Source organism: Somniosus microcephalus, chromosome 4 (genome assembly GCF_052327205.1).
Source record: "Somniosus microcephalus isolate GS21.2 chromosome 4, FLI_Smic_1.0, whole genome shotgun sequence".
NCBI lineage: Eukaryota > Metazoa > Chordata > Chondrichthyes > Squaliformes > Somniosidae > Somniosus > Somniosus microcephalus.
The window spans coordinates 168,592,151-168,619,202 of NC_140990.1; the positions used below are offsets into that span (position 1 = coordinate 168,592,151).

General features: G+C 48.9%; 1 protein-coding gene across 9 annotated transcripts in view; it reads left to right on the plus strand.

Annotated features, from left to right (window-relative positions):
• Positions 1–27,052, plus strand: part of LOC147119974 (fibronectin-like) — a 120,357-nt gene that overhangs the window by 92,563 nt on the left and 742 nt on the right. For 5 of the 9 annotated variants that reach the window (XM_085985433.1, XM_085985437.1, XM_085985436.1 and 2 more), the window contains 11 exons: positions 181–268; positions 982–1,158; positions 3,240–3,329; positions 5,227–5,406; positions 8,276–8,365; positions 10,074–10,510; positions 13,340–13,478; positions 18,281–18,451; positions 20,586–20,711; positions 22,485–22,591; positions 25,081–25,203. In XM_085985433.1, the coding sequence (XP_085841559.1) occupies positions 181–268; positions 982–1,158; positions 3,240–3,329; positions 5,227–5,406; positions 8,276–8,365; positions 10,074–10,510; positions 13,340–13,478; positions 18,281–18,451; positions 20,586–20,711; positions 22,485–22,591; positions 25,081–25,203 (1,728 nt within the window). Of the gene's footprint in view, positions 1–180; positions 269–981; positions 1,159–3,239; positions 3,330–5,226; positions 5,407–8,275; positions 8,366–9,971; positions 10,511–13,339; positions 13,479–18,280; positions 18,452–20,585; positions 20,712–22,484; positions 22,592–25,080; positions 25,204–27,052 lie in introns of all 9 variants that reach the window. The other 4 variants (XM_085985434.1, XM_085985435.1, XM_085985440.1 and 1 more) reach the window with 2 other exon arrangements.

Consider the following 27,052-nt stretch of genomic DNA (forward strand, 5'->3'; position numbering starts at 1 on the left):
AAGCTCGATAAACACATGAGGGAGAAAGGAATAGAAGCGTTTATGTTGATAGGGTGAGATGAAGAGGGGTGGGTGTAGTTTGTGTGGAACATAAACACCGGCACAGACCTGTTGGGCTGAATGGCCTGTTCCTGTGTTGTAAATTCTGTGTAATTTCTATGTAATTCTTTCTTGACTCAGGTCGCGACTAAATACAACATCTTCGTGTATGCTATCAAGGACTCCTTGACCAGTCATCCTCTGCAAGGCATCAAAGCGACACTGGACAGTGAGTATCTTGCCCCCGTGCTGACCCCTACTGTTAGGAGAGGCCCCGGCTCCAAGACCGCCTACTTCCACCTCTAACATCACCCATCTCCGCCCCAACTCTGCTCATCTGCTGCTGAAACCCCCATCCGTGCCGTTGTTACCCCCAGACTCGACTATTCCAACGCTCTCCAGGCCGACCTCCCACCTTCCACCCTCGGTAAACTTCGGCTCATCCAAAACTTGGCTGCCCATATCCTAACTCGCACCAAGACCCGTTCACCCATCACCCCTGTGCACGCTGACCAACATTGGTTCCCGGTAGAGCAACACCTCAACGTTAAAATTCTCATCCTTGTTTTCAAATCCCTCCAAGGCCTCGCCCCTTCCTATCTCTGTAATCTCCTTCAGCCCCACAACCCCCGAGATATCTGCGCTCCTCCAATTGTGGCCTCGATTTCCATCGCTCCGCCATTGGTGGCCGTGCCTTCAGCTGCCTGGGCCCTAAGCTCTGGAACTCCCTCCCTAAACCTTTCCGCCTCTCTCTCCTCCTTTATGACGCTCTTTAAAACCTACCTCTTTGACCAAGCTTTTGGTCACCTGTCCTAATTTCTCCTTCTGTGGCTCGTTGTAAATTTTGATTTGATCACGCTTCTCTGAAGCGCCTTACTATGTTAAAGGCGCTATATAAATGCAAGTTTTTCCTGTTGTTGTAACCCTGCTCCTCTATGCTAGACGTCAGCTCGCCACGCAGGATCCGCATCACCGGCGTGACCGAGACGAGCATCACGCTACAGTGGCGCACCAAGGCCGAGACCATCACAGGTTTCCAGATCGACGCTGTTCCTTCCGGCAGCAGGGGTACGGTCCAGAGGACAGTGGGGCCCGATCATCGGACATTCACCATCACAGGTAATGCCAGGAAGATACACCGGCGTCGTCAGATTAAATACCTCAAGGGCTTTTATTTCAAAGTGTTTATTTGCATGTATATTTGTGTCAGCTGTGGCTCAGTGGGTAATACGCTCGCCTTGAAGGGATAATTACTAGTCCTAGCCCCTTTAGGGCTACCCCGGATCAGGCGTATTCCTCAGACATTCACTTTCAACTAAAGTTTGAGGTAGCCGAATCCTAAAGGCACTTAATTGGGTCTAAAGGTCTGGACTATCTCCCTAAAGGAAAGGAACAACCTGAAAATGGTACCGTCCTCCAGATAGCACTTTTAATAAGTTTAGCTAGACTGTAATGTTCCAGATATTGTGAGGGTCCGGAAAACTCCCCCAGAATTCTGCAACTCCTTACCAAATAGTGTACAGAGATTGAGTTTGCGAGTTTTTGATACAGAAGTCTTATGTGAGACAATTCCAAAAAATATATAGATTTAGTAAAGAACCGACATGTAATTTACAGTTGGTGAGTCAATCGCAACATTAACAGTTCTAAAAAGAGAAAGCTTACAATCTTATCAGAGAACTTTACTTTCAAATCTTAACTTCGCTATAGTTTTACAGTTCTTAAAGTTCTATTCAGGATATCCACCAAAATCAAATACCTTTGATCCCCAAAGTACAAAGAGTTGGAGACTTACAGAGCCGCCTCTGAAGCCGAGAATTGCTTTGCCCCTTTAAAGCGAGTCTGTTATCCCATTTGAGAGTTCAATATTTATACCCTTTTCCAGTGGTATTTCCTTTAAGGTTTTCTGCTGATGTAAGCTAATTATCTCTAGTCATTTTTCTACTGACCCCTGCAATTCTTAGTCAGGTCAGCTGGTAGCATTACAGAATTATGTCTCTTCTCTAGGTGTTCCAAGTTTACCATAAAAAACGGTGTTACGGCAGGTGCGTTTTTTACTTGATGTCATTTTTACGAAGGCAGATTTTTTTTACTTTTATGTGCTTCTTTACGAAGTGTAAATTAGAACATCTTATCCAAGGTGAACCATTGTTTCATTCCAAAAGGTTCAGCCTACCGGAGCCTTTAACCTTCTGTTTCAATAAGGTTATTGATTCAGTGTCAACAACTATCTTATCTCTATAGCCAGAATGCTATCACAGCTTTTTCATCATTAGGTTTCTAGATTTCCAGACCCAGTTTGTCATGTTTTAATAGGGCCAGAATTCTTTCATAGAATGGTGTATTTTTCTGAATAGGTTATATGGCTTATTCCTTCACAGCCTCTGAGTCAGAAGGTTGCGGGTTCAAAGTCCCACTCCAGGGACTTGGGCACATAAAGCTAGGCTGACACTCCAGTGCAGTGCTGATGGAGTGCTGCACTGTCGGAGGTGCCGTCTTTTGGATGAGACGTTAAATCGAGGCTTCGTCTGCTCTCTCAGGTGGGCGTAAAAGATCCCGTGGCACTATTTGGAAGAAGAGCAGGGGACTTCTCCCCGGTGTCCTGGCCAGTATTTATCCCTCAACCAACATCACTAAAACAAGTTATCTGCTCATTTTCACATTGCTGTTTGTGGGACCTTGCTGTGCGCAAATTGGCTGCCGCGTTTCCTACATTACAACAGTGACTCCACTTCAAAAGTACTTCATTGGCTGTAAAGTGCTTTGAGATGTCTGGTGGTCGTGAAAGGCGCTATATAAATGCAAGTCTTTTTGTGTCCTTCTGCGCAGGCACCCCCTCCACGAGTTCCTGACCTCCCTCTCTCCCTCCGATGACCTCTCCCTATCTCCCTCCGATTACCCCTCACTCCCTCCGATTACCTTTCTCTCCCTGTCTCTCTCTCTCTCTCCCCCTCCGAGCTCCTCTCTCTTTCTCCGCCCCCCCCCCCCACTCCCTCCAATCCCCTCTTGCCCCCACTCTCCCCCCTCATGCGTGGCCAGACATCAGTGACAGTGCGCACGCGCAGTAGGGAATTGGGTGCCGTTGATCTTGCCTGTTGTGAGCCACACTTGGAGGATGTCGTGTTTTATTCCTGCGACGTTGGTTGAACATTTTCCCTTCGATTTGATGCTGATGTTTTTCTTCCCCTCTCCTTTCACAGGCCTTCTGCCGGGCACTGAGTACAACATCCACATTTACACCCTCAGCGGCGATTCTCGCAGTCCGCCCTCCACAGTCACTGCTCGAACCGGTGAGGAACCCATCAGCGTGAGAGGACGAGTCTTGTTGTGTTTTTGTCGCCGAGGGTTATCGGTTTAATTTGGGGTTTTTGTTGCTCATTTACGAACTGAACCCAATCAGGAGGAATCGCCACTTCAGCAGAGTTTTAATTGAGCAGAACCCTATCGACCTCCGTTGGGTTATTTGAAGGTCTTAATCCTCCTAGCTTCACCATGTTCTCAGGGGAAATCTCTGGTGTACTTCACTCAGTCCTCCTGTGTCAAATTCTATACTCTTTGACCCGGCCCACCCCCCTTCCCGGGTGTTTTTCACCCCCACCCCCAGCCAGATTGTGCTGAATACCCTGATACTCACCACAAGCTAAACACTGTCCTTACCAACTGAGCCATCACGGCGAGGAAGAGGAGAGCTTTGGCCGCAAAACCCAACCCCGGGCTGCAAAAGGGGGTTGGTTTTAACCGACCTCCCCCGGGCATTGCTCTCCGAGTCAGTGCTTCAGTGATGCTGTGGGTTTGGGTATGGAGATCTGTAGCTCCACCTAGTGGGAGGAGGGCACAGCTGCAGGCTTAATAATGGGAAGACCCCATCAAGGCGACACCTAGGGGCACAGCAGACCAGTGATGCCCAAATAAGGAGTGCCTGACATACGTGGTAAATTTAACATCAAACCTCCTTGAAGACAATTGGAAAAGATTCTTATACCACATGCTTCTGTAGTGATCACTACCGCAAAGTACTAACAGTGTTTTGCGTTAATGATCACTACAGAAGCATGTGGTATAAGAATCTTTTACAATTGTCTTCAAAGAGGTTTGATGTTTAAAAAGGCTTGGAATGGCGCCCTTACCTCTTCAATACTTCCCCAGCCACCATTTTGCTTTCAGACTCCTCCAGTCTGCCATGTTAGGGCATTCAATAAATGCAGGGCCGAATCAATCTCGGGGTTTCGCTGTGATGTGGACATCCAGATATATGAAGGTAAGCATCCCCATGTGCTTCTATCGCACAACGGTAAGCATCAGCCGGGTGAGCAGAGATCTCGATCGGATACCGAGGGAACACTGAAGGCAGCGGCCATTTTAAAATGAAGTCTTTGAGCAATCGTCAGCTACGTGATCAACCTTTTATTCTTCACAGTGTATATAGGGCCAGCCTGTCTCTTTAGTTTAGCGTCCTATGATCACCGAGACCCACTACAGGATTTTGGGGATGGTGGGGGTGCGGAGAGAGGCAACTCACCCCCTCCCCCCACCATTATTATGCTAGTGGCCAATCCCTACGGCCAAGGGCAATGTGTCATTTCAGCTTGGTAAACCGGGACCTCGGGGAGCGGATCGGAGGCACCCAGGAGTGAAGGCCCTGCCAGCTGCAGTCGGGAGCAGGACCGCTGCAGTTCCAGATGTTGTGAGGAGATCTCATCGAAACTCATAAAATTCTAACAGAACTAGACAGACTAGATGCTGGAAGGATGTTCCCGATGGTCGGGGAGTCCAGAACCAGGGGTCACAGTCTAAGGATAAGGGGTAAGCCATTTAGGACAGAGATGAGGAGGAATTTCTTCACCCAGAGAGTGGTGAACCTGTGGAATTCTCTACCAAAGAAGGCAGTAGAGGCCAATTCATTAAATATATTCAAGAAGGAGTTAGATATATTTCTTAAGGCTAAAGGGATCAAGGGATATGGGGAGAAGGCAGGGACCGGGTACTGAATTTGGATGATCAGCCATGATCTCATTGAATGGCGGAGCAGGCTCAAGGGGCCGAATGGCCTACTCCTGCTCCTATCTTCTATGTTTCTATGTTTGTGAGGGGCCGTCAGGCAGGGAAGTGGGAAGGCTGTTGATTTTCTTGGGGAAGGGGGCAAAACAACCCTCATCTCTCCTGTTTTTCCCCTCTTCCCTCCCCCAGCCATCGATTCTCCGTCGAACCTCCGATTCATCTCCACGACCGCCGACACCATCATGTTCACGTGGCAACGGCCGCGCTCCCGGATCACCGGGTACATCGTCACCTACCACGCCAAGGGGCAGCGCCCACTGGAGCTCTACCCGCAGCCGGCATCCAACGTCCAAGAAGCGGTGATCACAGGTAACCACCTTCCCCCGACCCCCGGTCGCAAATGCGCGGCAACAGGCTGCATCGGGATTGACTGGAGGACCATGGTCTGCCATCTTGAGTAGGCCCGATCCGAAAACCACCAGGGGAGCTCATTGTCATCTTGTTGATAGGCTCTTGGGCATTTTAATTGAGTCACACATTAAATGATACAGTGCCATCTCCCTCGTTGCCTACATTAGGGATGAGGGACTTCAGTTATGTGAGGTTGTTCGCCTTGGAGCAAAGTAGGTTAAGGGGAGATTTAATAGAGGTGTTCTAAAATTCTGAGGGGTTTTGATAGAGGGGAGATGGGGAGAATGAAGCAAATTGTTATGGAATGCACTGCCTGGAAGGATGGTGGAAGCAAATTTAATAGTAGCTTTCAAAAGGGAATGGCATAAATACTTGAAATATAAAAAAAATTGAAGTGCTATGGGGAAAGAGTAGGGGAGTGGAACTAAGATAGTTCTTTCAACGAGCACGATGGGCCGAATGGCGGCCTTCTGTGCTGTACGATCCTCTGAGTTTCACACCCACCATAGCGAGCAACTGAGAGTGGGACCATGTTATTCATTAACACGGTGTTCAGTATGTGTTACCCTTATGTTAATAGTTACTCGCCCACTTTAAAGGGTTTGTGGGGAGCACAGCAGAAGTTCCACAATGGATGTAAAATCGTGGGGAGTGCACACCCAGATTTCTGATGTCTGCCACTGGCTGGCAAGGCTCGATGACGAGAAATATTAGACACAAAGGGGTCGATTTTCATTAAGCTGTCGGGAAGGAGGCGGGACTACAATGTTCGGGTTTTAGTCCCGCCTACATCGACATCCGGCCAATCCACGCAATTTTCCCTTGATTGACCTTGTTGAGCCCGCCCAGTGGGCTCAGCAGGCCAATTAAGGGCCACCCGGCAACAGGTGACGTCACAGACTGAAATTTCATCTGTCAGTGTTTCACAGCTGTTTGAAGCTGTCAAACACTGACGGTCTGACTTCTAACTTGAGTCCTTCTACACAGACTCAGTTAGAACTCTCACCGGCAATGAAAGCTGAAGGCTGTCACTTTTGACAGATCGTAGCCATTTTGCTTTCAGTGCCGGCTGAGTGATGGACTCCCGAAACCTAGAGGAAGGAAGGCTGTAAAGGTAAGTACAGGTAATTTAAACTTCTTTACACACTTTAGACACACCAAACACACTTACCTTTGCACTCATGCACCCATCACTCACCTGAGCACCGACATCGCAACCCCTCCAAGTCCTTCAGCCCGACGGCCTGCCTGCTCTAACCTGGCGTGGTTTGGAGCCGTCGGGAATCCCACACGACACCCCTCAAAATAGGGGTTAGGCTAAAAACTGCCTGTTAACTACCTGTTAACAGGCAGTTAATTGGCACTAATCCCTTCCCGCCTCGGGTCGGTGGGTCCCAGTGCGGGGCGGGTACCCGCCTCTGAAACTTACGTGGAGCTGGGTTTTGGGCGGGATGGTGTCGGGACCCCCGAATTCGGGATTTTTGCCCTCCCGCCCACCTAAAAGCCCCGCCTCACGGCACACTGAAAATCTAGGCCGAAATGTAATTGCAGAGGATTTTACATTTTAACTGGGTCTGACCTTTTCTCATGGGCTGAAGGAAGCTGCAACAAAAGTGGACAGGAGAACCTGGTGACACCAGCACGATGGCCCCCTTTAAGAGATGAGTAGATGCTGGAATAGGAAGAGGGTAGAGTTTGGTACTCTGGGAGGATGGAATCAAATAGATCATAGGGCTCTCTTCAGCGAAGACTCAGGGCTACAGAAGGTGGAAGTGTTTGCAATGGAGACAAGGTAAATCAATGGTGTCAGCCGTGGCTCAGTGGGTAGCACTCTCGCCTTTGATGCCAGAGGGTTGTGGGTTCAAGCCTCACTCCAAAAGACTTGAGCACAGAATCTAGGCTGATACACCAGGGCAGTGCTGAGGGAGTGCTGCATGGTTGGAGGCAATTTAAAGGCCCAGAAATTCCGGTCGGAGGCTTCCCGCGGGCGTAAGCCCCCCCAACCTGCACAAACGAACTGCGCCGACCGTAATGCTCTAGGCCGGCATAGAATTCCGTTGCCGTGCCTCCTCTCGCAGCGTCCCTGGGATCACGTGGGCAATGAGGGAATCTGTCAACTCTACGAATAGAGATCACCCTCAAAACATGCGTAAAACTTCAAATAAATTTAAAAAGAAAACATCACATTTTTAAAATGACTATAAATTACATAAATTAACTATTTTAAACAAAAATTTAAATTTTTGAAAAAAATAAGGTTTTTAACGGGGCTAAAAATAAACTTACCTTTCTTTAAAGTATTTTAAAATAATAAATAAATGTTGAAAAAATTTATTTTACTGATATCACCTCTTACCTTGTTAAAAGCAAGCCTTGCGCCTGCTTTTCCAGGCGCAGCTGCTACCGACTTACCCGGACTGCATCAACCTCGGAAAAAAAACGGAAGTTCCAGGCGTACGCGCTGCCTCTCTGGCGCAGGCGCTTGACCTGCGAACCCCTTTCTTCAGAGAACGGAAGTTCCGGTTTCCAGCGCATGCGTGAAACCGGCACTTCCGTTGGCCCTACGGGTGAGTACACACTCATAGGGAACGGAATTTATGGGCCCTTGTCTTTCAGTTGAGACATTAACTCGAGGCCCCGTCTGCCCTCTCAGGTGAACGTTAAAGATCCCATGACCTTATTTCGAAGAAGAGTAGAGGAGTTCTCCCTGGTGTTTATCCCTCAACCAACATCACTAATCTTCTCTAGGAAGTATCTGGAATAGTATTCCTGCAAATGTTTTCAACTCCAAAAAATTAAACCTTTGGGCTTTCTCCCTCCCCAACAGGACTACAGCCTGGAACTGAATACAGCATCTACATTAAAGCTGTTCAGAACTCTCTACAGAGTGAGCCACTGAGTGGGAAGAAAAGCACAGGTAAGGGATCTCTCGCAACAAGTAAGAGGAAGGTTGGAGAGATCCAAGCATCACTTTGTCTTAAGTATTGTACAAGGTATTCAATTCACTTTAACTTTGTTGTAACCCATCACAACTGAAAATGAGACCCCAACGTTTCTGGATTTTGTTTGCCTCGAGGACAGCTCACAAATTGAGTGTAATTACTTACAAGGAAAGATTGAATCGAAACTGAAGCCAGATGTTTGTATTTCAGAAAGTGCTGGGTTTAATCAGCAAGACAGTTTTGGCAGTTGCCAGTAAAGTCTTATTAAATGCTAAATGCTTCCAACTGCCCTCGTACATAATGGAGAAAGGGGGGTTGGCGGGAGAGGAGGCGGGGGACGGGTAACTTGATAGTGACCGAGATGGGGAACTCTGACTAATTTCTCCAGACTGGGGTGACAGGTCCCACTGCTGTGCATGTAGCATCACTCTGGCTGAGATTGACCAACCCAAACCGGCCGGGGGGCCTGCCTGCACAGGATGCAGTATCCTTACCTTCCCACGGCCAACTTTCAACTGACCCAGAGGGGAGATGGGGAGAGATTTTTTTACGCAGTGAGTTGCTGTGATCTGGAATGCGCTGCTTGAAAGGGTGGTGCAAGCAGATTCAGTAGTAACTTTCCAAAGGGAATTAGACAAATACTTTGAAAGCAAAACATTTCCAGGTCTATGGGGAAAGATGCAGGGGGAGTGGGACTAATTGGACAGCCCTTTCAAAGAGCCGGCACAGGCACAATGGGCCGAACGGCCTCCTTCTCTGCTGTGTGATTCTATGATTTAAATCACAGAAATACATAAAAAGATATATTAAAATAATGTCTTTGTGACGCACGTTTTAACTGCAGCCAGGAACACAGCTTGTTTATTAAGATGTGGTCAGGTCATTCAGGTTTGAAGTGTGTTTTCTAATTTCAAATACACGTCACATGCCAGTCTAGCCGGTGTGACATGCCAGTCTAGCCGGTGTGACATGCCAGTCTAGCCGGTGTGACATGCCAGTCTAGCCGGTGTGACATGCCAGTCTAGCCGGTGTGACATGTCAGTCTAATCTGTAACCGTTCCCAAATGTTCTCATTTAAAACATGTCTTAGTAAAATGTCGAGTGTCTCTTGTGTGATACAACGCAGAAATGTTAAGTCTTTCTGGATTTTGTTTCCCCGTAAGGGTCGACGGTTCTTCGTATACTGAGCCCCGGTTTGTCACTGAATTGCTAATGGCCAGAAACCTCTAGCTTGTGTAAAACCTGAAGTAACGTTGGACAATTCACTGCAGCTTGCTCGAGTTCGCTGGCAGATGTTGGTTAAATCTCCTGCCGAGCACTTGCTTCAACCAACGCCAGCTTTTGTTAATGCCTCTGCCCGCATCCTATTGCTGTAGATGCTTCTGCACAGCTAGTGTTGGCCAGAGTGCATGCTGCGTGTTTAAAGGGTGCGCAACATGCGAGCTGGTAACTGCGGCAAGTTATCAACTGATTCTTAGCTTGCTTTAACCCTGCAGTGCGCAGCAACTAAAATAGCTTCAACTTTGCTTCTTAACACTGCTAGCAGATCTTTAACCTACCGTTGGTCTTCTGCTTTTCAAGCCCTCTTTCCACAGCTTGCCACTCTTTCCCCGTTTGTAAGCCATCGGCAGCCCAAGTACCTGGATGTCCCCTCGTTCTTTGACCAGTCAGAGTTGTCCTCAGAGACCAGGTATGATGAGGGGAATGGTGTGCCGATTGCAGGGTCGGAAGGCGGCCAGAGGCCACTAATCGACCAAGAGGTGGGTCATCGTGACGCAAACCTGCCGGGGCCGACCGACGAGCAGAGACGGCAACAACCCCCCATTACCCCGCTCCAGCCAGGACACGACGAGCAGCAGCCAATCACTCCAGACGACGACGACGACATAGTGGGACCCCACAGCCCGAACCCGTCCTGGCCCTCCCTCTGGCATGGGGTGGAAGTGACGGAGCAGAGTCTTCCCAACGGGCACAGGCGCCAACCAGAGCAACCTGGTCCCCTCCCGGCCGGCGAAGAGGCGCTGCAGGCCAAGACCATCATCTCCTGGACGCCAACCACCATCGCCTCGGAGTATCTGGTCACATGTTACCCCGTAGGCCACGAGGAGAAAGCCTTCCAGGTAATTGGTCATTCCCCAATTGCACCCGATCAATAGATGCTTTGCAGGGAGGGGTTTGCCAACCCTCCAGGAATGTGCTGGAATCTCCAGGAATCAAAGATTGATTAACTGCTGCAAAATTCCCGAGATTCTAGAACGGTTCCTGCGGATTGGAAGGTAGCAAATATAACCCCACTATTTAAGAAAGGAGGGAGAGAGAAAATGGGGAACTACAGACCAGTTAGCCTGACATCAGTAGTGGGGAAAATGCTAGAATCTATTATTAAGGACGTGGTAACAGGGCACTTAGAAAATAATAATAGGATTGGGCAGAGTTAACACGGATTTATGAAAGGGAAATCATGTTTGACAAATCTGTTAGAGTTTTTTGAGGATGTAACTAGCAGAATAGATAAGGGAGAACCAGTGGATGTGGTGTATTTGGATTTTCAGAAGGCTTTCGATAAGGTGCCATAAGAGGTTATTAAACAAAATGAGGGCTCATGGGATTGGGAGTAATATACTAGCATGGATTGAGGATTGGTTAACGGACAAAAAACAGAGAGTAGGAATAAACGGGTCATTTTTGGATTGGCAGGCTGTAACTAGTGGGGTACCGCACGGATCAGTGCTTGGGCCTCAGCCATTCACAATCTATATCAATGATTTCGATGAGGGGACCAAATGTAATATATCCAAGTTTGCTGATGATACAAAGCTAGGTGGGAATGTAAGTTGTGAAGAGGATGCAAGGAGGCTTCAAGGGGATATAGACAGGCTAAGTGAGTGGGCAAGAACATGGCAAATGGAATATAATGTGGAGAAATGTGAAGTTATCCACTTCAGTAGGAAAAATAGAAAAGCACAGTACAGTATTTTTTAAATGGTGAGAGATTGGGAAATGTTGGTGTTCAGAGGGACCTGGGTGTCCTTGTACACGAATCACTGTAACATGCAGGTACAGCAAACAATTAGGAAAGCAAATGGTATGTTGGCCTTTATTACAAGAGGATTTAAGTATAAGAGTAAAGACATCTTACTGCAATTATATAGGGCCCTGGTGAGACCACACCTGGAGTATTGTGTACAGTTTGGTCGCCTTACCTAGGGAAGGATATACTTGCCATAGAGGGAGCGCAACGAAGGTTCACCAGACTGGTTCCTGGGATGGGGGGATTGTCCTATGAGGAGAGATTGAGTAGACTGGGCCTATATTCTCTAGAGTTTAGAAGAATGAGAGGTGATCTCATTGAAACATACAAAATTCTTACAGGGCTTGGCAGGGTAGATGCAGGGAGGATGTTTCCCCTGGCTGGGGAGTCTAGAACCAGGGGTCACAGTCTCAGAATAAGGGGTCGGCCATTTAGGACTGAGACGAGGAGAAATTTATCACTGAGGGTGATGACTTTTTGGAATTCTCTCCCCCAGAGGGCTGTGGAGGCTCAGTTGTTGAGTATATTCAAGACCGAGATCGCTAGATTTTTGAATATTAAGGGAATCAAGGGATATGGGGATAGTGCAGGAAAGTGGAGATGAGGTAGAAGATCAGCCATGATCTTATTGAATGGTGGAGCAGGCTTGAGGGGCCGAATGGCCGACTCCTGCTCCTATTTTTTATGTTCTTAGAAGCACTTTGATTTACTAGTTATAAACATTCTGGAGATGGGTGGAGGAGGTGGTGGAGAAAAATGTTATCTGACTAACACTCCAATGCGTCAGGACATGTGGTGAAATCTCCAGGAATTCATTCCACCAGTGTTGGCAACCCTAATTGCAGATGTTAAGAGACAACCAGCCGCTCCTGGATCTGTTTACAGCTGCTGCTCCTCCATCGTGTAGAATTCCAGACAAATCAGTCTGTAATGGCACAAGGATTGGGTGTTAATCGAGTGCAGACTTTCCTGCACGGTACTGTAATGCGAGACCGGTGTGGGAAGCGGAGTGACCAATGGCTCAGTGGTAGTATCCCCACCTCCGAGTCAGAAGGGATGGGCTCGAGGCCCCACTCCAAACAGACTCCGGCTGGCAGAGAGCGGACATCCAGCGAGGGTATTTGTGCCCGCTGGGTGTGGGTGCCACGCCCTCTATGGGAGGGTAGGTGGACCTCTATAGCCTTGGTTGCAGTCCACCTAGGAGAAGGTACTCTGAAGATCAAAACCGTGACGAAGGCAATGGGAAACCACCTAAGCTACTCTTCCCCAGTAAGAAGCTCAAGAATCTCGAGGCTTGAGTTAGCACCAGCCCTAGGCCAGAACGTCCATTTCTATTGAATGGGATGATGAGATCTTTACCTGTCTTTTGGGTATCGCATTCCATGATTCCACCCGGTTTTACAATGAGCAGCACAAGTCAGTGGCCTTGGGCATGTCAGTGAGGAGTGCCAAGAGGAAAAGGATTTCCGTCCTGGCTGTAGCCAAATGGCACTGAGCTCCCAAAGTAGGAGAACAGAGTCTTAATCTCGGCTTTAATGGAGCATCTCCCTCTGGATAGAGTAAAATCAATGGTGGGATCAATGGAAAGAAAGGAATAATGGAAATAACTTGATTCCACCTCCTTGCCCAAGTTATTGTAGTGTACTGAGATCAATAAAATTCCATCCACACCAGCCAAGAGTCAAACCGGGACCGTCAGACCCGGTCTTGCTCACTGGCCAAGCTCACTGAGCAATCGGAAGGAGGCCCCAGCCTCCCTCCTTCCAAGGTTTAGTCTTGTGGTGTTTACGATTTTGGAGGTGTGTTTAGTGAGGCACCTCGTGGGGTTAGAATTATCCCCCACACTCCAAAAAAGGGTAGCTGTTCTCTGGGAACGAGAGGGAGGTTCGAACTTACCTCATTTTAATCTCGCTCCCAGCTCCGGGTACCAGGAACATCACATTACGCAGTGCTGCCCGGCCTTGTGATAGGGGCACAGTACAACATTATAGTCGAAGCCCTGGACAGGAATGGGAAGCACCAAATTCTGCAGGATGTCATCACAGTCGGAGATGCCTGTAAGTAACAGTTTTTTTTTGTCGCAAACTCAACCAAATTTCCAAGTGTTACTGTGACATGGCAATCGTGATTGAGATGGGAAGACTCTTCTGCAGTACAGTGGTATTGTACTGTCTCTGCACTCCACCCGCCCCCACCTCACCGGGATCATCTCTCCTTCCCCGCAAACCTGCCCCACACAAGGAGCACCTCCTCCTCTCCCCCAACCAACATTCCCCACCGCACCCCGCACTCGCCCCTTAATTCTTGCCCTCCCCCAACCAAATCCCTCTCCCTCCTCACCAGGATCACCTCCCCTCCCCCAACCAACGTGCACCCACCCCCCTCACCGTGGCCTCTTCCCCTCCCCCAACCGCCACCCCTGTTGGCATTTTCCACACTGCACTGTTCAGCCCAGAATGGGAACTCCACTTAAGACCCGTGGGACTCTGGTGCTGCCTACACGAGGCCTATCAGTCATTTGCTGGCGCCATTCTTTGCCGGCGTCTGCAGTCAGTAAAATCGGCTGAGGCTTGCCCGGTGAGGGAGGCTGCCCTCTGGTTTTCACAGAAAAATGGCTGGAGGAAATATCCAGAGGCCCTGTAACGAAAAGGGAATTTGACCCACCACCAACCAGTGCCTCAGTTTATAATCCATGAGCGAGGCCCTAAAGCTCAGAGAGGGCCTACTGGATCTATTACAGCAACGTCTTTATACAGCGCCTTTAACGTAGTAAAACATCCCAAGGCGTTTCACAGCATCGTTATCAAACAAAATTTGACACCGAGCCCCATAAGGAGATATTAGGACAGGTGACCAAAAGCTTGGTTAAAGAGGTAGGTTTTTAAGGAGCGTCTTAAAGGAAGAGAAAGAGGCGGAGAGGTTTAGGGAGGGAATTCCAGAGCTTGGAGCCTAGTCAGCAGAAGGCACCGCTGCCAATGGCAGAGCAATTATAATGGGGGATGACTGAGAGGCCAGAATTGGTGAAACGCAGAATTCTCGGAGGGTTGTAGGAATGGAGGAGGTTGTGGGGATGGGGCGGGGGGGGGGGGGGCGCAAGACCATAGATGGATTTGGACACAAGGATGAGGATTTAAAATTTGAGGCCAACTGCCAGGAAGGGTTACTGAGACCTTGGCCACTAACTAAGCAAATTCATCAGGTTTACTCGAAATCTGCACATTGGGAGCCAGCGGCTGGAGCATAGCATTTAACCCAATATAAAGCAGCGTTGGCTTCCTTATAGAAACTGGGGAGGGGAGCGGGGTAGAGAAGCACCAAGCCTTGCCTTAGCCTCCCTTCCTCTTCCAACGACTGTAGAGTTGGCCATTCAACATGCACTGTTTGCAAGTGTGTCAAGGGAGATTGCTAAATTCTGCCCGGTTGTCCTCTTCCCTCCTATCCCTTTGCTGAATTTACCTCGGTTACAAGGGCAGACAGTCCAGCGGGTCTTTTTCACCCTCACCGGCTGGGTGGGTAGGCTGGCGGAACAGAAGGCTGTAGAACCCGCAAGCAGCTCTGGGTAAGGGCGAAGATGACCGCCCCGCCCCACCCCCACCCTCGCCAACAAGAAATCCAATAGGGAATTCAGGAGAAACTTCTTTACCCAAAGAGTGGTGAGAATGTGGAACTCGCTACCACAGGGAGTGATTGAAGTGAATAGTATAGATGCCTTTAAGGGGAGGCTAGATAAGCACATGAGGGAGAAGGGAGTAGAGGGTTATGCTGATAGTTAGATGAGGAAAGACAGGAGGAGGCTCGAGGGAGCATAAACGCCAGCATGGACTGGTTGGGCCGAAAGGCCTGTTTCTGTGCCATATATCCTATGCTGTCCAACTCACCGTTTTATGGGCACCGCTGCAAACTTAATAAATTGATGCCAGTTGTGTGCGTCTGGCATCTCAGCATTGGTTCTGATTTAGCGCTAGGGGGCGAGGGAAGAGGGAGGGCAGAGATTTGCACTAGTCGTAGTGCCCGTGACCAGCGTGCCAGTGTTCCTTCACTCGTTGGCTGTGGACTTACCCGAGTACTGATGGGAACTCAGTGCACATCTAACAAATCAGCTATTGTAGCCAGTCCAAGTGAACTAGGCTTACGTAAGTGAACTTCGAACTGCACGTCTGGCACACTTTAGTGCCTGAAGCCTGGGGCCTAGTCCATTTGCTGTGAGACAGTTGCGGTAAAAGGGAAGCCAGCCTGGTTCTACTCTGCCGCTACCTGCTCACACTTGTGTCTCTAAACATGGGTGTGGTTTCAAATATTAAAATTGGGAAGCATGTTCAGGAAGAGAGAAACAGCTGGGTGGGGGAGCACTTTTTCACACAAAGCGTAGTGGAAATCTGGCATTGGAGCTTTCAAGACTGACATCGATAGATTTTGCTTAAGTAAGGGAATCAAGGGATACGGAGCAAAGGTGGGAGAATGGAGTTGAGATGCAGATCAGCCATGACCTAACTGAATGGCGGAGCAGGGTTGAGGGGCTGAGTGGCCTCCTCCTGTTCCTATGGCAGTTCTACCCAGCTTATTCTGATTCTGTGTAACTGGGCTCAGCTTTTAAGTGATGACCACCGAACAATTGGGGCCCATATTTAACCATCTCTTGCTACACACTCGCAAAATGGTGCAGATTGAACAGCGACCTTTCGAGGGGTGTCACTTCAGAAGAACACTGAGGCACCTCTCCGCAGGTCAGGCAGGGTAAGAGCAGTCAGGCCATTTGCCTTGACAGCCGAACGCAGCCAGCAAAGTTATTTTTAATATTGGCTGCACTCCGCCCGCGTGGCTCGAGAGTTGGGCCAGGCCTCGGGCCAAGGGCTGCGGCGAAGTTGGCCAGCCTTGGGAGTCCCATGTTGTCTCCTTCGGATGAATCAGCGCTAAGAACACGGCCCTGTATGTGCTGTTACCCGTCCTGCTTCTGCTCGATGAAGCTGACTGAAGCACACACTCGGTGCATGCGTGTATCCTTGAAAATCAAATATTTACAAGTATGTGGTCTTGTTTACAGTGGTGCAGTCAGGCAGCTGACAGTAACGGCCTTTAACTCATCAGTCAATATGCATTAGCTCAGGGCAGTTGGATAAACTAACCACATGAGTAATGGTGAGAGCTGGGCATGGGAGGGTCTACAAGGCAGGAGTATGAAAGATTGCCCTTGTGATTCGGAGTCCTGTATATGCTCCTGTATCAGGCGATCTGTATATAAGAGCGCCCCGTCTCCAGAGAATTCATCAATCTCCTATGACAAATCTTCTGTTCGTTACGATTCCTTACCTTCATGTCAGCCGACCACTACACGTACATCATCTCTCTGTTCTCAGTGTCAGGTGGGGCTCAGTGGGCAGCACTCTCCCCTCTGAGTCAGAAGGTCAGGAGTTGAAGTCCCACTTCTTGGGCACAATATCTAGGCCGACACTCCAGTGCAGTACTGAGGGAGTGCTACGCTGTCGGAGGTGCCATCTTTTGGAGGAGCCATAAAACCTGCTCTCTCAGGTAGACATTAAAGATCCAATGGAACTATTTCAAAGAGGAGCAGGGGAGCTCTTCCCCGGTGTCCTGGTCAATATTTATCCCATAACCAGGATCACTAAAAGAGGTAACCTGGTCATTATCACATTGCTGTTTGTGGGACCTTGCTCTGCGCAAATTGGCTCCCGCATTTGCCTACACAAAAACATTTCAGAAAGTACTTCATTGGCTGTAAATCGCTTTGGGATGACGTGAAAGGGTGCAATATAAACGCAAGCTCATTTGTTCGTTCTTGTCACATCCTCACCAGTGTGTTCCTCTCCACCTCCTCGGCACTGTGTTTTCTTGCTGAAACGGCAGCTCTCCCATCCTGCTGACTTTAAACCCCGCCACCCCCACCCCCCCGCCTGAATCTTGACACGCTGATCCGCTGCCCCCGACATTACACCGAGCTCTGAATTGGTCCAGGCAGCGGGCGGTCGAGGGGGTCGTCCAGCCGGATTGCCTGCCTCTCTTCCGCGGCCATGTTCGCGCCCGGGTGGCCCTGGAGATGGAGCACGCGGTGTCCGTCGGTGCGCTTGAGTATTTCCGCGACCGGTGGGCGCCGCGGGGACTGGAGTGCATCATCAACCCGGAAAACCAAATTTTAATTTGATTTCTTAAGTTTTAGTTGAACTTTTGTGTACAGTCCAATTTGGGGTTTTTTGGGTACAAACAAGAGTTACACCGAGCTCTGGAGGTGGGAGGGAGAGCTCCCAGTTAATATCGCAGCTAATAACTGGGGCGATCTGGCTGCAGCTTGGGCTCGGTCTCAACAACAGCAACTTGCGTTTATATAGCACCTTTCACAACCTCAGGACGTCCCAAAGCGTTTTACAGCCAATGAGGTGTAGTCACCGTTGTAATGTAGGAAACGCGGCAGCCAATGTGCACATAGCAAGGTCCCACAAATAGCAATGTGAGAATGGCCAGATAATCTGTTTGTAGGTGTTGGGATAAATGTTGACCAGGACACCGGGGATAACTCCCCTGCTCTTCTTCAAAATAGTGCCACGGGATCTTTTATGCCCCCAGTGAGAGGGCAGACAGGGCCTTTTTAACATCTTATCCAAATGACGGCACCTCTGGCTGTGCAGCACCCCCTCAGTACTGCGCTGGAGTGTCAGCAGAGGTTTTGTGTTCAAGTCTCTGGAGTGGGATTTGAACCCACAATCTTCTGACTCAGAGGCACGAGCACTCCCCACTGGGCCACGGCTAACACTGTACGGTTTTGGATTTGAATCAGAGGTTGTGATCAAGGCCCAAATGTTGGGATCTTTCCAACTTATTAACCCCGCTCTTTGTTTCTATGTTGCAGCTACCGACGATACCAGCCGCCTGGCCATCTCGGACGACTCCTGCTATGACTCTGCCACGGGTTCCCACTACACTGTCGGCCAGGAGTGGGAACGGTTGTCTGAGACTGGCTTCAAACTGTGGTGTAAATGCTTAGGCTATGGGAGTGGTCATTTCAGGTGTGACTCATCTAGTGAGTAGTTTGCTGCATATTATCCAAACCCCCCCATCCCTCTCCTATTTCTTTCCACAACTATCCCTCAGCATGTTTGAGACTAAATGTTTCTGTATCAAGCGCTGAAATGAACAAACATGGATGGGGTGCATCGGCCTGGCCCCTCCCACGGCCAATGCAAGCTTTCAGACCCTGCGGGGTCACACGACTGGAGATGACCACTTGACATGCGACCTCAGTGGTCACATGGGGAACTGCCTTGCTTCTGCAGCTCAACTAGACTGGGAAGTTGGAACTTTGGCCGAAAGCCAAGGTTACTTACGGTCGGAGTGACTTTCGAGGGCATTTAACGTGCACACGTGTAGGGACCGGCTTCTCACGATTCTGAGGGGATTTATTGAAAACCATGGTAAAAGATATGTTGCCTTTATGCAGTGATGGACAACAGTTACATTAATAGAAGAGTGAAATTTAAAGTTTGTTTCAACAATGACGATTTATATATGGAGGCCTGGATTACATAAGCAAGGAAGTTCTACAAAACCTTTATAAATTACTGGCTAGGCCCCAGCTGGAGTATTGTGTTTAATTCTGGGCTCCACACTTTTTAGGAAGGATGTCTAGACACAAAAGGCACCAAGGGGTATGGGGAGAGAGCGGGAATATGGTATTGAGATAGCGGATAAGCCATGATCATATTGAATGGTGGAGCAGGCTCGAAGGGCTGAATGGCCCACTCCTGCTCCTATTTTTCTATGTTTCTGTCACGGTCTTGGAGAGGGTGCAGCGGAGATTGACTAGAATGGTACCAGAGATGAGGGATTACAGTTATGTAGAGAGACTGGGATTGTTCTAGAGCAAAGGTTAAGGGAAGATTTAACAGGTGTTCAAAATTATGAAGGGATTTGATAAAGGTAGATGGAGAAACTGTTTCCACTGGCAGGAGGGTCAGTAACCAAAGGACACAGATTTAAGATACTTGGAGAAAGAACCAGAGGAAAGATGAGAATATTTTTTATGCAGTGAGTTATGATCTGGAATGTACTGCCTGAAAGGGTGGTGGAAGCAGATTCAATAGTAACTTTCAAAAGGGAATTGGATAAATACTTGAAAAGTAAAAATATACAGGGTTATGGGGAAAGAGCGGGGCAGTGGGACTAACTGGAGAGCTCCTTCAAAGAGCTGGCACAGGCACAGTGGGCCAATGGACTCCTTCTGTGATCTTATAGGCTGCTTAGAAGAGAGCAGTCTGAAAAATTAAATTACGTGCTGTAGGCCCGAAATTCCCCAGGCCGCAATCCTAGTGGTTACGCTGGAATTGAGCCCAATAATGCCCTCCAGGCCGGAGATTGCGGAGTCTGTGGGGAGAGCACGCCATTAGGACAGAGCAGGTGGGGTCCTAAGTGCTACTACCGAAGCATCTCTTGGTGCCTGTCAGCCCCATGCCCGTGTGGAGCAGTTTGGGGAAGACGACTGCCCTGCACCTTTGCCTAACCTTGGTAACATTCCCCTGATTAAAGGGAACCAATCTGAACAAAATGTACACCTTTCAGCTGGTCCAGGCTGCTCAGCTGGCCTGGACCCCACTGATGGGGCCCACATAGGCCCTCGTGGAAGTCAGTGCACCAGCACTTGCCCACTCGGCGTAGTGGCCTTGAATTACTGCGCTGCGGGTCTGCGTCAGCACATGGACTTAACGCAGATGGACACATGCACTAGGCTACTGTATAAGGAGCCTGCTCAAATACTACAAAGTCAGTCTGGGAGCAATACGCTTCTGTTTTTGTGTGCTTTCTAATTTTGTGTGTGTTTTCCCCCCTCCACACTCCTCCATGTTTTGGGAGGTTTTCCCCAAGAAGGAAGTGGGGTTCGAGTGATGAGGAAACCCATCTCCTTGTTACTGAGCCACTAACCTTGCAGCTGGCTTACTGTGACTAGTCGATGTGTTTTTTAGTCATACTTAAGACTTGTGTAGCCAGGTGAGTTGGACCTAAGTCAGTCAAAAGGTGGAACAGAAAAGTTGGGCACCATATAAATTCAGGGTAAAACGACTGTACTAAAGTGGATCGGTATTTGCTTGTGTTGTCAAGTTTGATTCAACGTTTAGAGCACCATCAGTAACCATTGCTTTCGCCCCACCCTTCCTGTCCAGAATGGTGCCACGATAGTGGCGTGAACTACAGAGTTGGCGAGAAATGGAACCGTCGCAGTGAGAACGGCCAAATGATCAGCTGTACTTGTCTGGGCAATGGAAAGGGAGAATATAAATGTGAACCGCGTAAGTTTGCTCACCTTCAAAAACCCAACAGATTGTCGCCGCCATAATCCCGCGAAATCCGACATTGTTCTATGCCTTTTCTTTCCAGCTTCCCACTCGCCTCATCCTTGAACATAAGAACATAAGAAGCAGGAGTAGGCCATACGGCCCCTCGGGCCTGCTCCGCCATTCAATAGGATCATGGCTGATCCGAATCTAGACTCACGTCCACTTCCCTGCCCTCTCCCCGTAACCCCTAATTCCCTTATCTGCTAGGAAACTGTCTATCTCCATTTTAAATTTATTTAATGTTGCAGCTTCCACAGCGCTCTGGGGTAGCAAATTCCATAGATTTACTACCCTCTGAGTGAAGAAGTTTCTCCTCATCTCAGTTTTGAAAGCGCAGCCCCTTATTCTTAGATTATGCCCCCTAGTTCTAGTCTCACCCATCAGTGGAAACATCCTCCCCGCATCCACCCGATCAAGCCCCTCACAATCTTATATGTTTCGATAAGATCGCCTCTCATTCTTCTGAACTCCAATGAGTAGAGTCCCAACCTACTCAACCTTTCCTGATACGTCAACCCCCTCATCTCTGGAATCAACCGAGTGAACCGCCTCGAGAGCAAGTATATCTTTTCTTAAATATGGAAACCAAAACTGCACGCAGTATTCCAGGTGTGGCCTCACCAATACCCTGTATAACTGCAGCAAGACTTCCCTGTTTTTATACTCCATCCCCCTTGCAATAAAAGCCAAGATTCCATTGGCCTTCCTGATCACCTGCTGCACCTGCATACTAACTTTTTGTGTTTTGCCATTCAGCTCCTCACCGACAGGGGGGTATCATTAGTCACACGTGGGCCTAGATAGGCCAAGCTCAGCAGGCTGTTCCGCCTTGGAGAGCATCTGAAACCCGAGTCCAATCCTGTCCCCACTGTGACAGGGGAAACTCCATGCAGTGTCCACTGTGGAACAGGAGGAGGCCATTCAGCTCCTCAAGCCTCTCCAGCCATTCAGTGAGATCATGGCTGATCTCGGTCTTATACCCGCCTTGGTTCCATATCCTTTAATACCCTAACCCAACACAAATTTGGTTGGTCGCATGTTTGTAGTCGGGGCCAATCAGGATTGAGTTGCAGCTTGAAAATGGAGGCCAGCAGTCAGAGGTAGACTACCCACCATCCCATTGGTCATCATGTCCTTCCTCAACAGTTATCTTTCCCATAAAAGTTACTGATTAGCACTTGGAAAAAAGAGGGGAACCCAGGCCAATTCCCTGAACCCCTCACTGCCAACTATCCCCCCACCCCAACCAGCTTAGTAAACATGGACTGTCGATCATCACCAGCACCTTGTCTGAGATCAGCAATCTCAGCCCCATAGTAGTTTGTTGATGCCCTATAACCCTCCCAAGATACCTCAAGATTTTAATCGCTCCACCTCCACTGCCTAGGCCCCAAGCTCTGGAATTCTCTCTCTAAACCTCTCCATCTCTCTCCTTTAAGCCGCTCCTTAAAACCTGCCTCTTTGACCAGGTTTTTGGTCACCTGTTCTAGTATCTCGTGGCTCGGTGTCACATTCTGTTTGATAACGCTCCTGTGAAACGCCTTGGGGCATTTTTGCTACGTTAAAGGTGCTATAGAAATGCAAGTTTTTGTTGCAGTCCATGATTTCAGATAATTTCTCAACATCAGTGATTGGATAAGCAGGTGTGGCAAACGGAAACAATTCTAACGCTTTGTGAAGTGTTGGTCACAGATTGTGCTAACAGATTGTCCATTCTACGTGCAGATGAAGCCTCTTGCTATGATGAGGGGAACATGTACAACATAGGAGAACAGTGGCAGAAGGAGTATCTTGGTGCCATCTGTACCTGCACCTGCTTGGGAGGACAACAGGTACACTGACGGGACTTTTACTTTGTTTAATGTCTAACCCATCTAGAGATTACCATTAACAACATCGGTGAGACACTTAGACAAGCACTAGAAATCCTCTTCCCAGTAACCACCAAAGGTCTGTGTTGAAATTCATATGGGCAAACCCAAACCAGCTCCTGGCTGGGCACAGGCACATAACAAGGAGTTTCCCATTGCAACACTTCAGAACGACGGTGAGTGGAGATTCATAAAGGCAGAGTAGGTGGGAGATGTTGAAGTGTGTCGGGAGTTGCACTCTTGCACCCTACTTGTCAGCTTTGACTCAGTGGGTAGCATTCCCGCCTCTAACATCAGGAGGTTGTGGGTTCAAGTCCCACTCTAGAGATTTGAGCACAGAAATCTAGCCTGGCACTCCCAGTGCAGTACCGAAGGAGTGCCACACTGTCAGAGGTGATGTCTTTTGGATGAGACGTTAAACGAAGGCCCCTGTTTGCACTCTCAGATGGACGTAAAAATTCCCAGGGCACTATTACAGAGAGCTGGGGACTTTTCCCCACCGTCTTGGCTAACACATTTAAAAAATTTTTTATCTGGTCATTGCTGTTTGCGGAATCATGCTGTGCACAAATTGGCTGCCGCGTTTCCTACATTACAACAGTGACTACACTTCAGTACTTCGTTGGCTGTAAAGTGCTTTGGGACATCCTGGGGTTGTGAAAGGCGCTATATAAATGCAAGTCCTGTTTTTTTTTTACTTGTAAAAGGAGAGCCATAGCCAGAGTCCACTGACCCCCCATGATTCAGCGCTGAGCACCAAGTCTCAAAGTTTCAGGGCTGTGTTGCACCTCACCTGGGAATGCTTGATGCTTGGAACGACACGACTCTCCTGGATGAGCATTTCCACCGAGGCTCCCCCACCCTGCATCTATGCCGCTACTCTCAGCCAGTTGCCCCACTCTGCCCACCGTTTGCCCCAGCTGCACCTGTAACCTGCTGCCACAAAACCGCGGCCCAGCGCACCGCAGTTACGCTCCCGGGGGAAGCTTTTGGAAAGACCGATCTTGACACTAAAGGGCACGAATTGCTCAAGAATGATTCGACAACGCCCCTCGCACCACACCTCCAATTTGGATGTGGGAGTCGCTGGCAAGGCCAGTATTTATTGCCCATCTCCAATTGCCCTTGAGAAGGTGGTAGTGAGCCGCCGCCTTGAACCGCTGCAGTCCGTGTGGTGAAGGTACTCCCAGTGCTGCTAGGTAGGGAGTGCCAGGATTTTGACCCAGCAACGATGAAGGATCGGTGATGGATTTCTAAGTCAGAGTGGTGTGTGACTTGGAGGGGAACTTGGGAGGTGGTGGTGTTCCCAAGCGCCTGCTGCCCTGGTCCTTCTAAGTGGCAGGTTTGGGAGGTGCTGCAGTGCATCTTGTAGATGGTACACACTGCAGCCATGACACGCTGGTGATGGAGGGAATGAATGTTTAAGGTGGTGGATGGGGTGCTAATCAAGTAGGCTGCTTTGTCCTGGATGGTGTCGAGCTTCTTGAGTGTTGTTGGAGCTGCACTCATCTAGGCAAGTGGAAAGTATTCCATCACACTCCTTACTTGTGCCTTGTAGATGGTGGAAAGGCTTTGGGGAGTCAGGAGGTGAGACACTCGCTGCAGAATACCCAGCCACTGACCACTTCTAAAATAATGGATATTTTTGTAGATTATTACTCGTAACATGTCATTGTTTCTAAATCTGTGTACTCCCAGCAATTACAAAGGCATGTTTCTGAATGGACGTTGCCATTCTGGGGGTCACGATCCAACTCTTGTCGGCAGCACATCCTGACTGGGGGTAGGGGTACATGGGCATGCTGGTTTTCTGACCACGAATCGAAGATGTTGGATACTGTTGACGCGCAAGGACCCCTCACCAGTGACGCGCTCACAATGGGGAAAATGTCCCGTTGTGTTCCTAGGATTGTCTTAATTCCATTTTAAGGACTGCAGCAGCGAATTGGGAACTGGAAGAATACCTCCGCCTGGCACAGTCCCCAAGGGTGTGATATAATCCCTTGATGATTGCACTAAGTCCCATTCACCCATCACCCTCAGTGACCTACATTGGCTCCCGCTCCGGCAATGAGCGGGCACCACCTCGATTCTAAAATTTTCATCCGAGTGTTCAATCTAGGCCTTGCCTCTCCCAATCTCTGTAATCATCTTCAGCCCGACAACGCTCCGCGCTCATCCAATTCTGGCCTCTTGCGCATCCCCGATTTTCATCGTTCCACCATTGGCGGGTGTGCCTTCAGCCACTGAGGCCCTAAACTTGAATTCCCTCCTTAACCCTCTCTGTCCTTTTAAGTCAACCTCTCAGCCAAGCTTTTTTGATCACCTGTCCCAATATGTGGCTCGGTGTCAAATTTTGTCTAATGCTCCAGTGAAGCACCTTGGGACATTAAAGACGCTATATAAATGCAAGTTATTGTTGTTTCAAGAATCTGTTGTTTCTGTAACAGGGCTGGCGCTGCAAGAACTGCCGAAGGCCTGGCCTTGATCCCCTGATAGACGGAACCAATTCTCATTCGTCCGAGACTTCCAGCCGCACGTCCCAGCAGACGTTGACGAGATATGGAACAAGAGTGAGTACAAATCCAGTCAGTGCACTGTGAGGGGAAAATGGGTTCTCCTGCTGCAGTTGTACAGGGTCTTGGTGAGACCACACCTTGAGTATTGTGTGCAGTTTTGGTCACCTTATCTGAGGAAGGATGTTCTTGCCATGGAGAGAGTGCAGCGAAGATTCACCAGACTGATACCTGGGATGGCAGGAATGACATATGAGGAGAGATTGGGTCGATTGGGCTTATATTCGCTGGAGTTTAGAAGAATGAGAGGGGATCTCATTGAAACTTATAAAATTCTAACAGGACCAGACAGACTAGATGCAGGAAGGATGTTCCCGCTAGCGGGGGAGTCCAGAACCAGGGGTCACAGTCTAAGGATAAGGGATAAGCCATTTAGGACTGAGATGAGGAGGAATTTCTTCACCCAGAGTGGTGAACCTGTGGAATTCTCTACCACAGAAGGCAGTGGAGGCCAATTCATTAAATATATTCAAGAAGGAGTTAGATATATTTCTTAAGGCTAAAGGGATCAAGGGATATGGGGAGAAAGCAGGGACAGGGTACTGAGTTTGGATGATCAGCCATGATCTCATTAAATGGCGGAGCAGACTCGAGGGGCCGAATGGCCTACCCCTGCTCCTATCTTCTCTGTTATAAACTAAAACGTGAGTGTGTTAATCTCAATATTTAACATCTGACGGCATTACATGGACAATGTGTTACCGTGGGGTGCGGTGGTGTTACTGGATCAGTGATCCACAGGCCTGGACTAATAATCCAGAGAGCGCAAGTTCAAATCCCATCATGACAGGAAAAACATCTGGGAAATAAAAAACCGGCTACCAATAAACGTGGCCATGAAGCTGTCAGATTGTCGTAAAAACTGGTTCATTAATGTTCTTTAGCGAAGGAAATCTGCCGTCCTTACCCGGTCTGGCCTATATGTGACTCCAGTCCCACCATCAACACGGTTAAGACTTAACTGCCCTCTTAAGTGGCCTAGCAAGCTATCAAGGTGTTACCAGTGTATCAGGCAACTAGGGATGGGCAATCATTGCCAGCGATGTCCAAATCCCAAGAATGATGAAATGTAGAGACGGCGGGGACTCTTATCCTCCGGCCCAATAAACCCATCAGCGGTAATAAATTGGGATAGGAAATCCCAGAGAATGGAAGTACAGGGGGTAGGTGGTGTTAATTGAACACTACACTACAACCACAGCATGTCGTGAACACGTGGTGGAAGCAAGGTCCCGGTCTGAAACTCCCCCTACAGTGACCTACAGTAAAAACTATTTCTTCATTTCAATGCAACTGCGTGTTAATCAAGTTGCAGAGTGCCCACTCTAGTCAGACACAATTTCAGTCCATAATACGCTGAAGGTGTCTGTTCCAATCCCTGTTTCCCCTGTCCAAATTGGCTTTACTTCAACAGCCCAGGCATGGTAATGCAATTCACCCTCTTTAATAGATCCATGTGCAAAGAAAGTAATTCCTTCTCTTACACCCCCTACCCCCTTTATGCTCCCAGTAATGAGTGCTCAGTCGGCAGCATTCTCCTGTCCGAGTCGGAAGGTCGTGGGCTCAAGCCCGCCCCAAGAGACTCGAGCATATAGGCTAGGTTGATATGTGATTGCTGCACAGTCTTTCCAACGAGAAGTTAAACTGAGGCCCAGCAGTCTGCCCGCTCAGGTGGACGTAGAGATCACCTGGGCAAGAGCAGGGGAGTTCTGGTGTCCTGGCCATTATTTAATCCCTCAACCAGCTCCTTTCTGAGGCAGATTTATTCTAAAATCCAGCTCTGGGCCAGTTCGATTCCCAGCAGTTTGTAGAGGGCCACTTTCCCCAGATGAAACCCAAGCTGAAA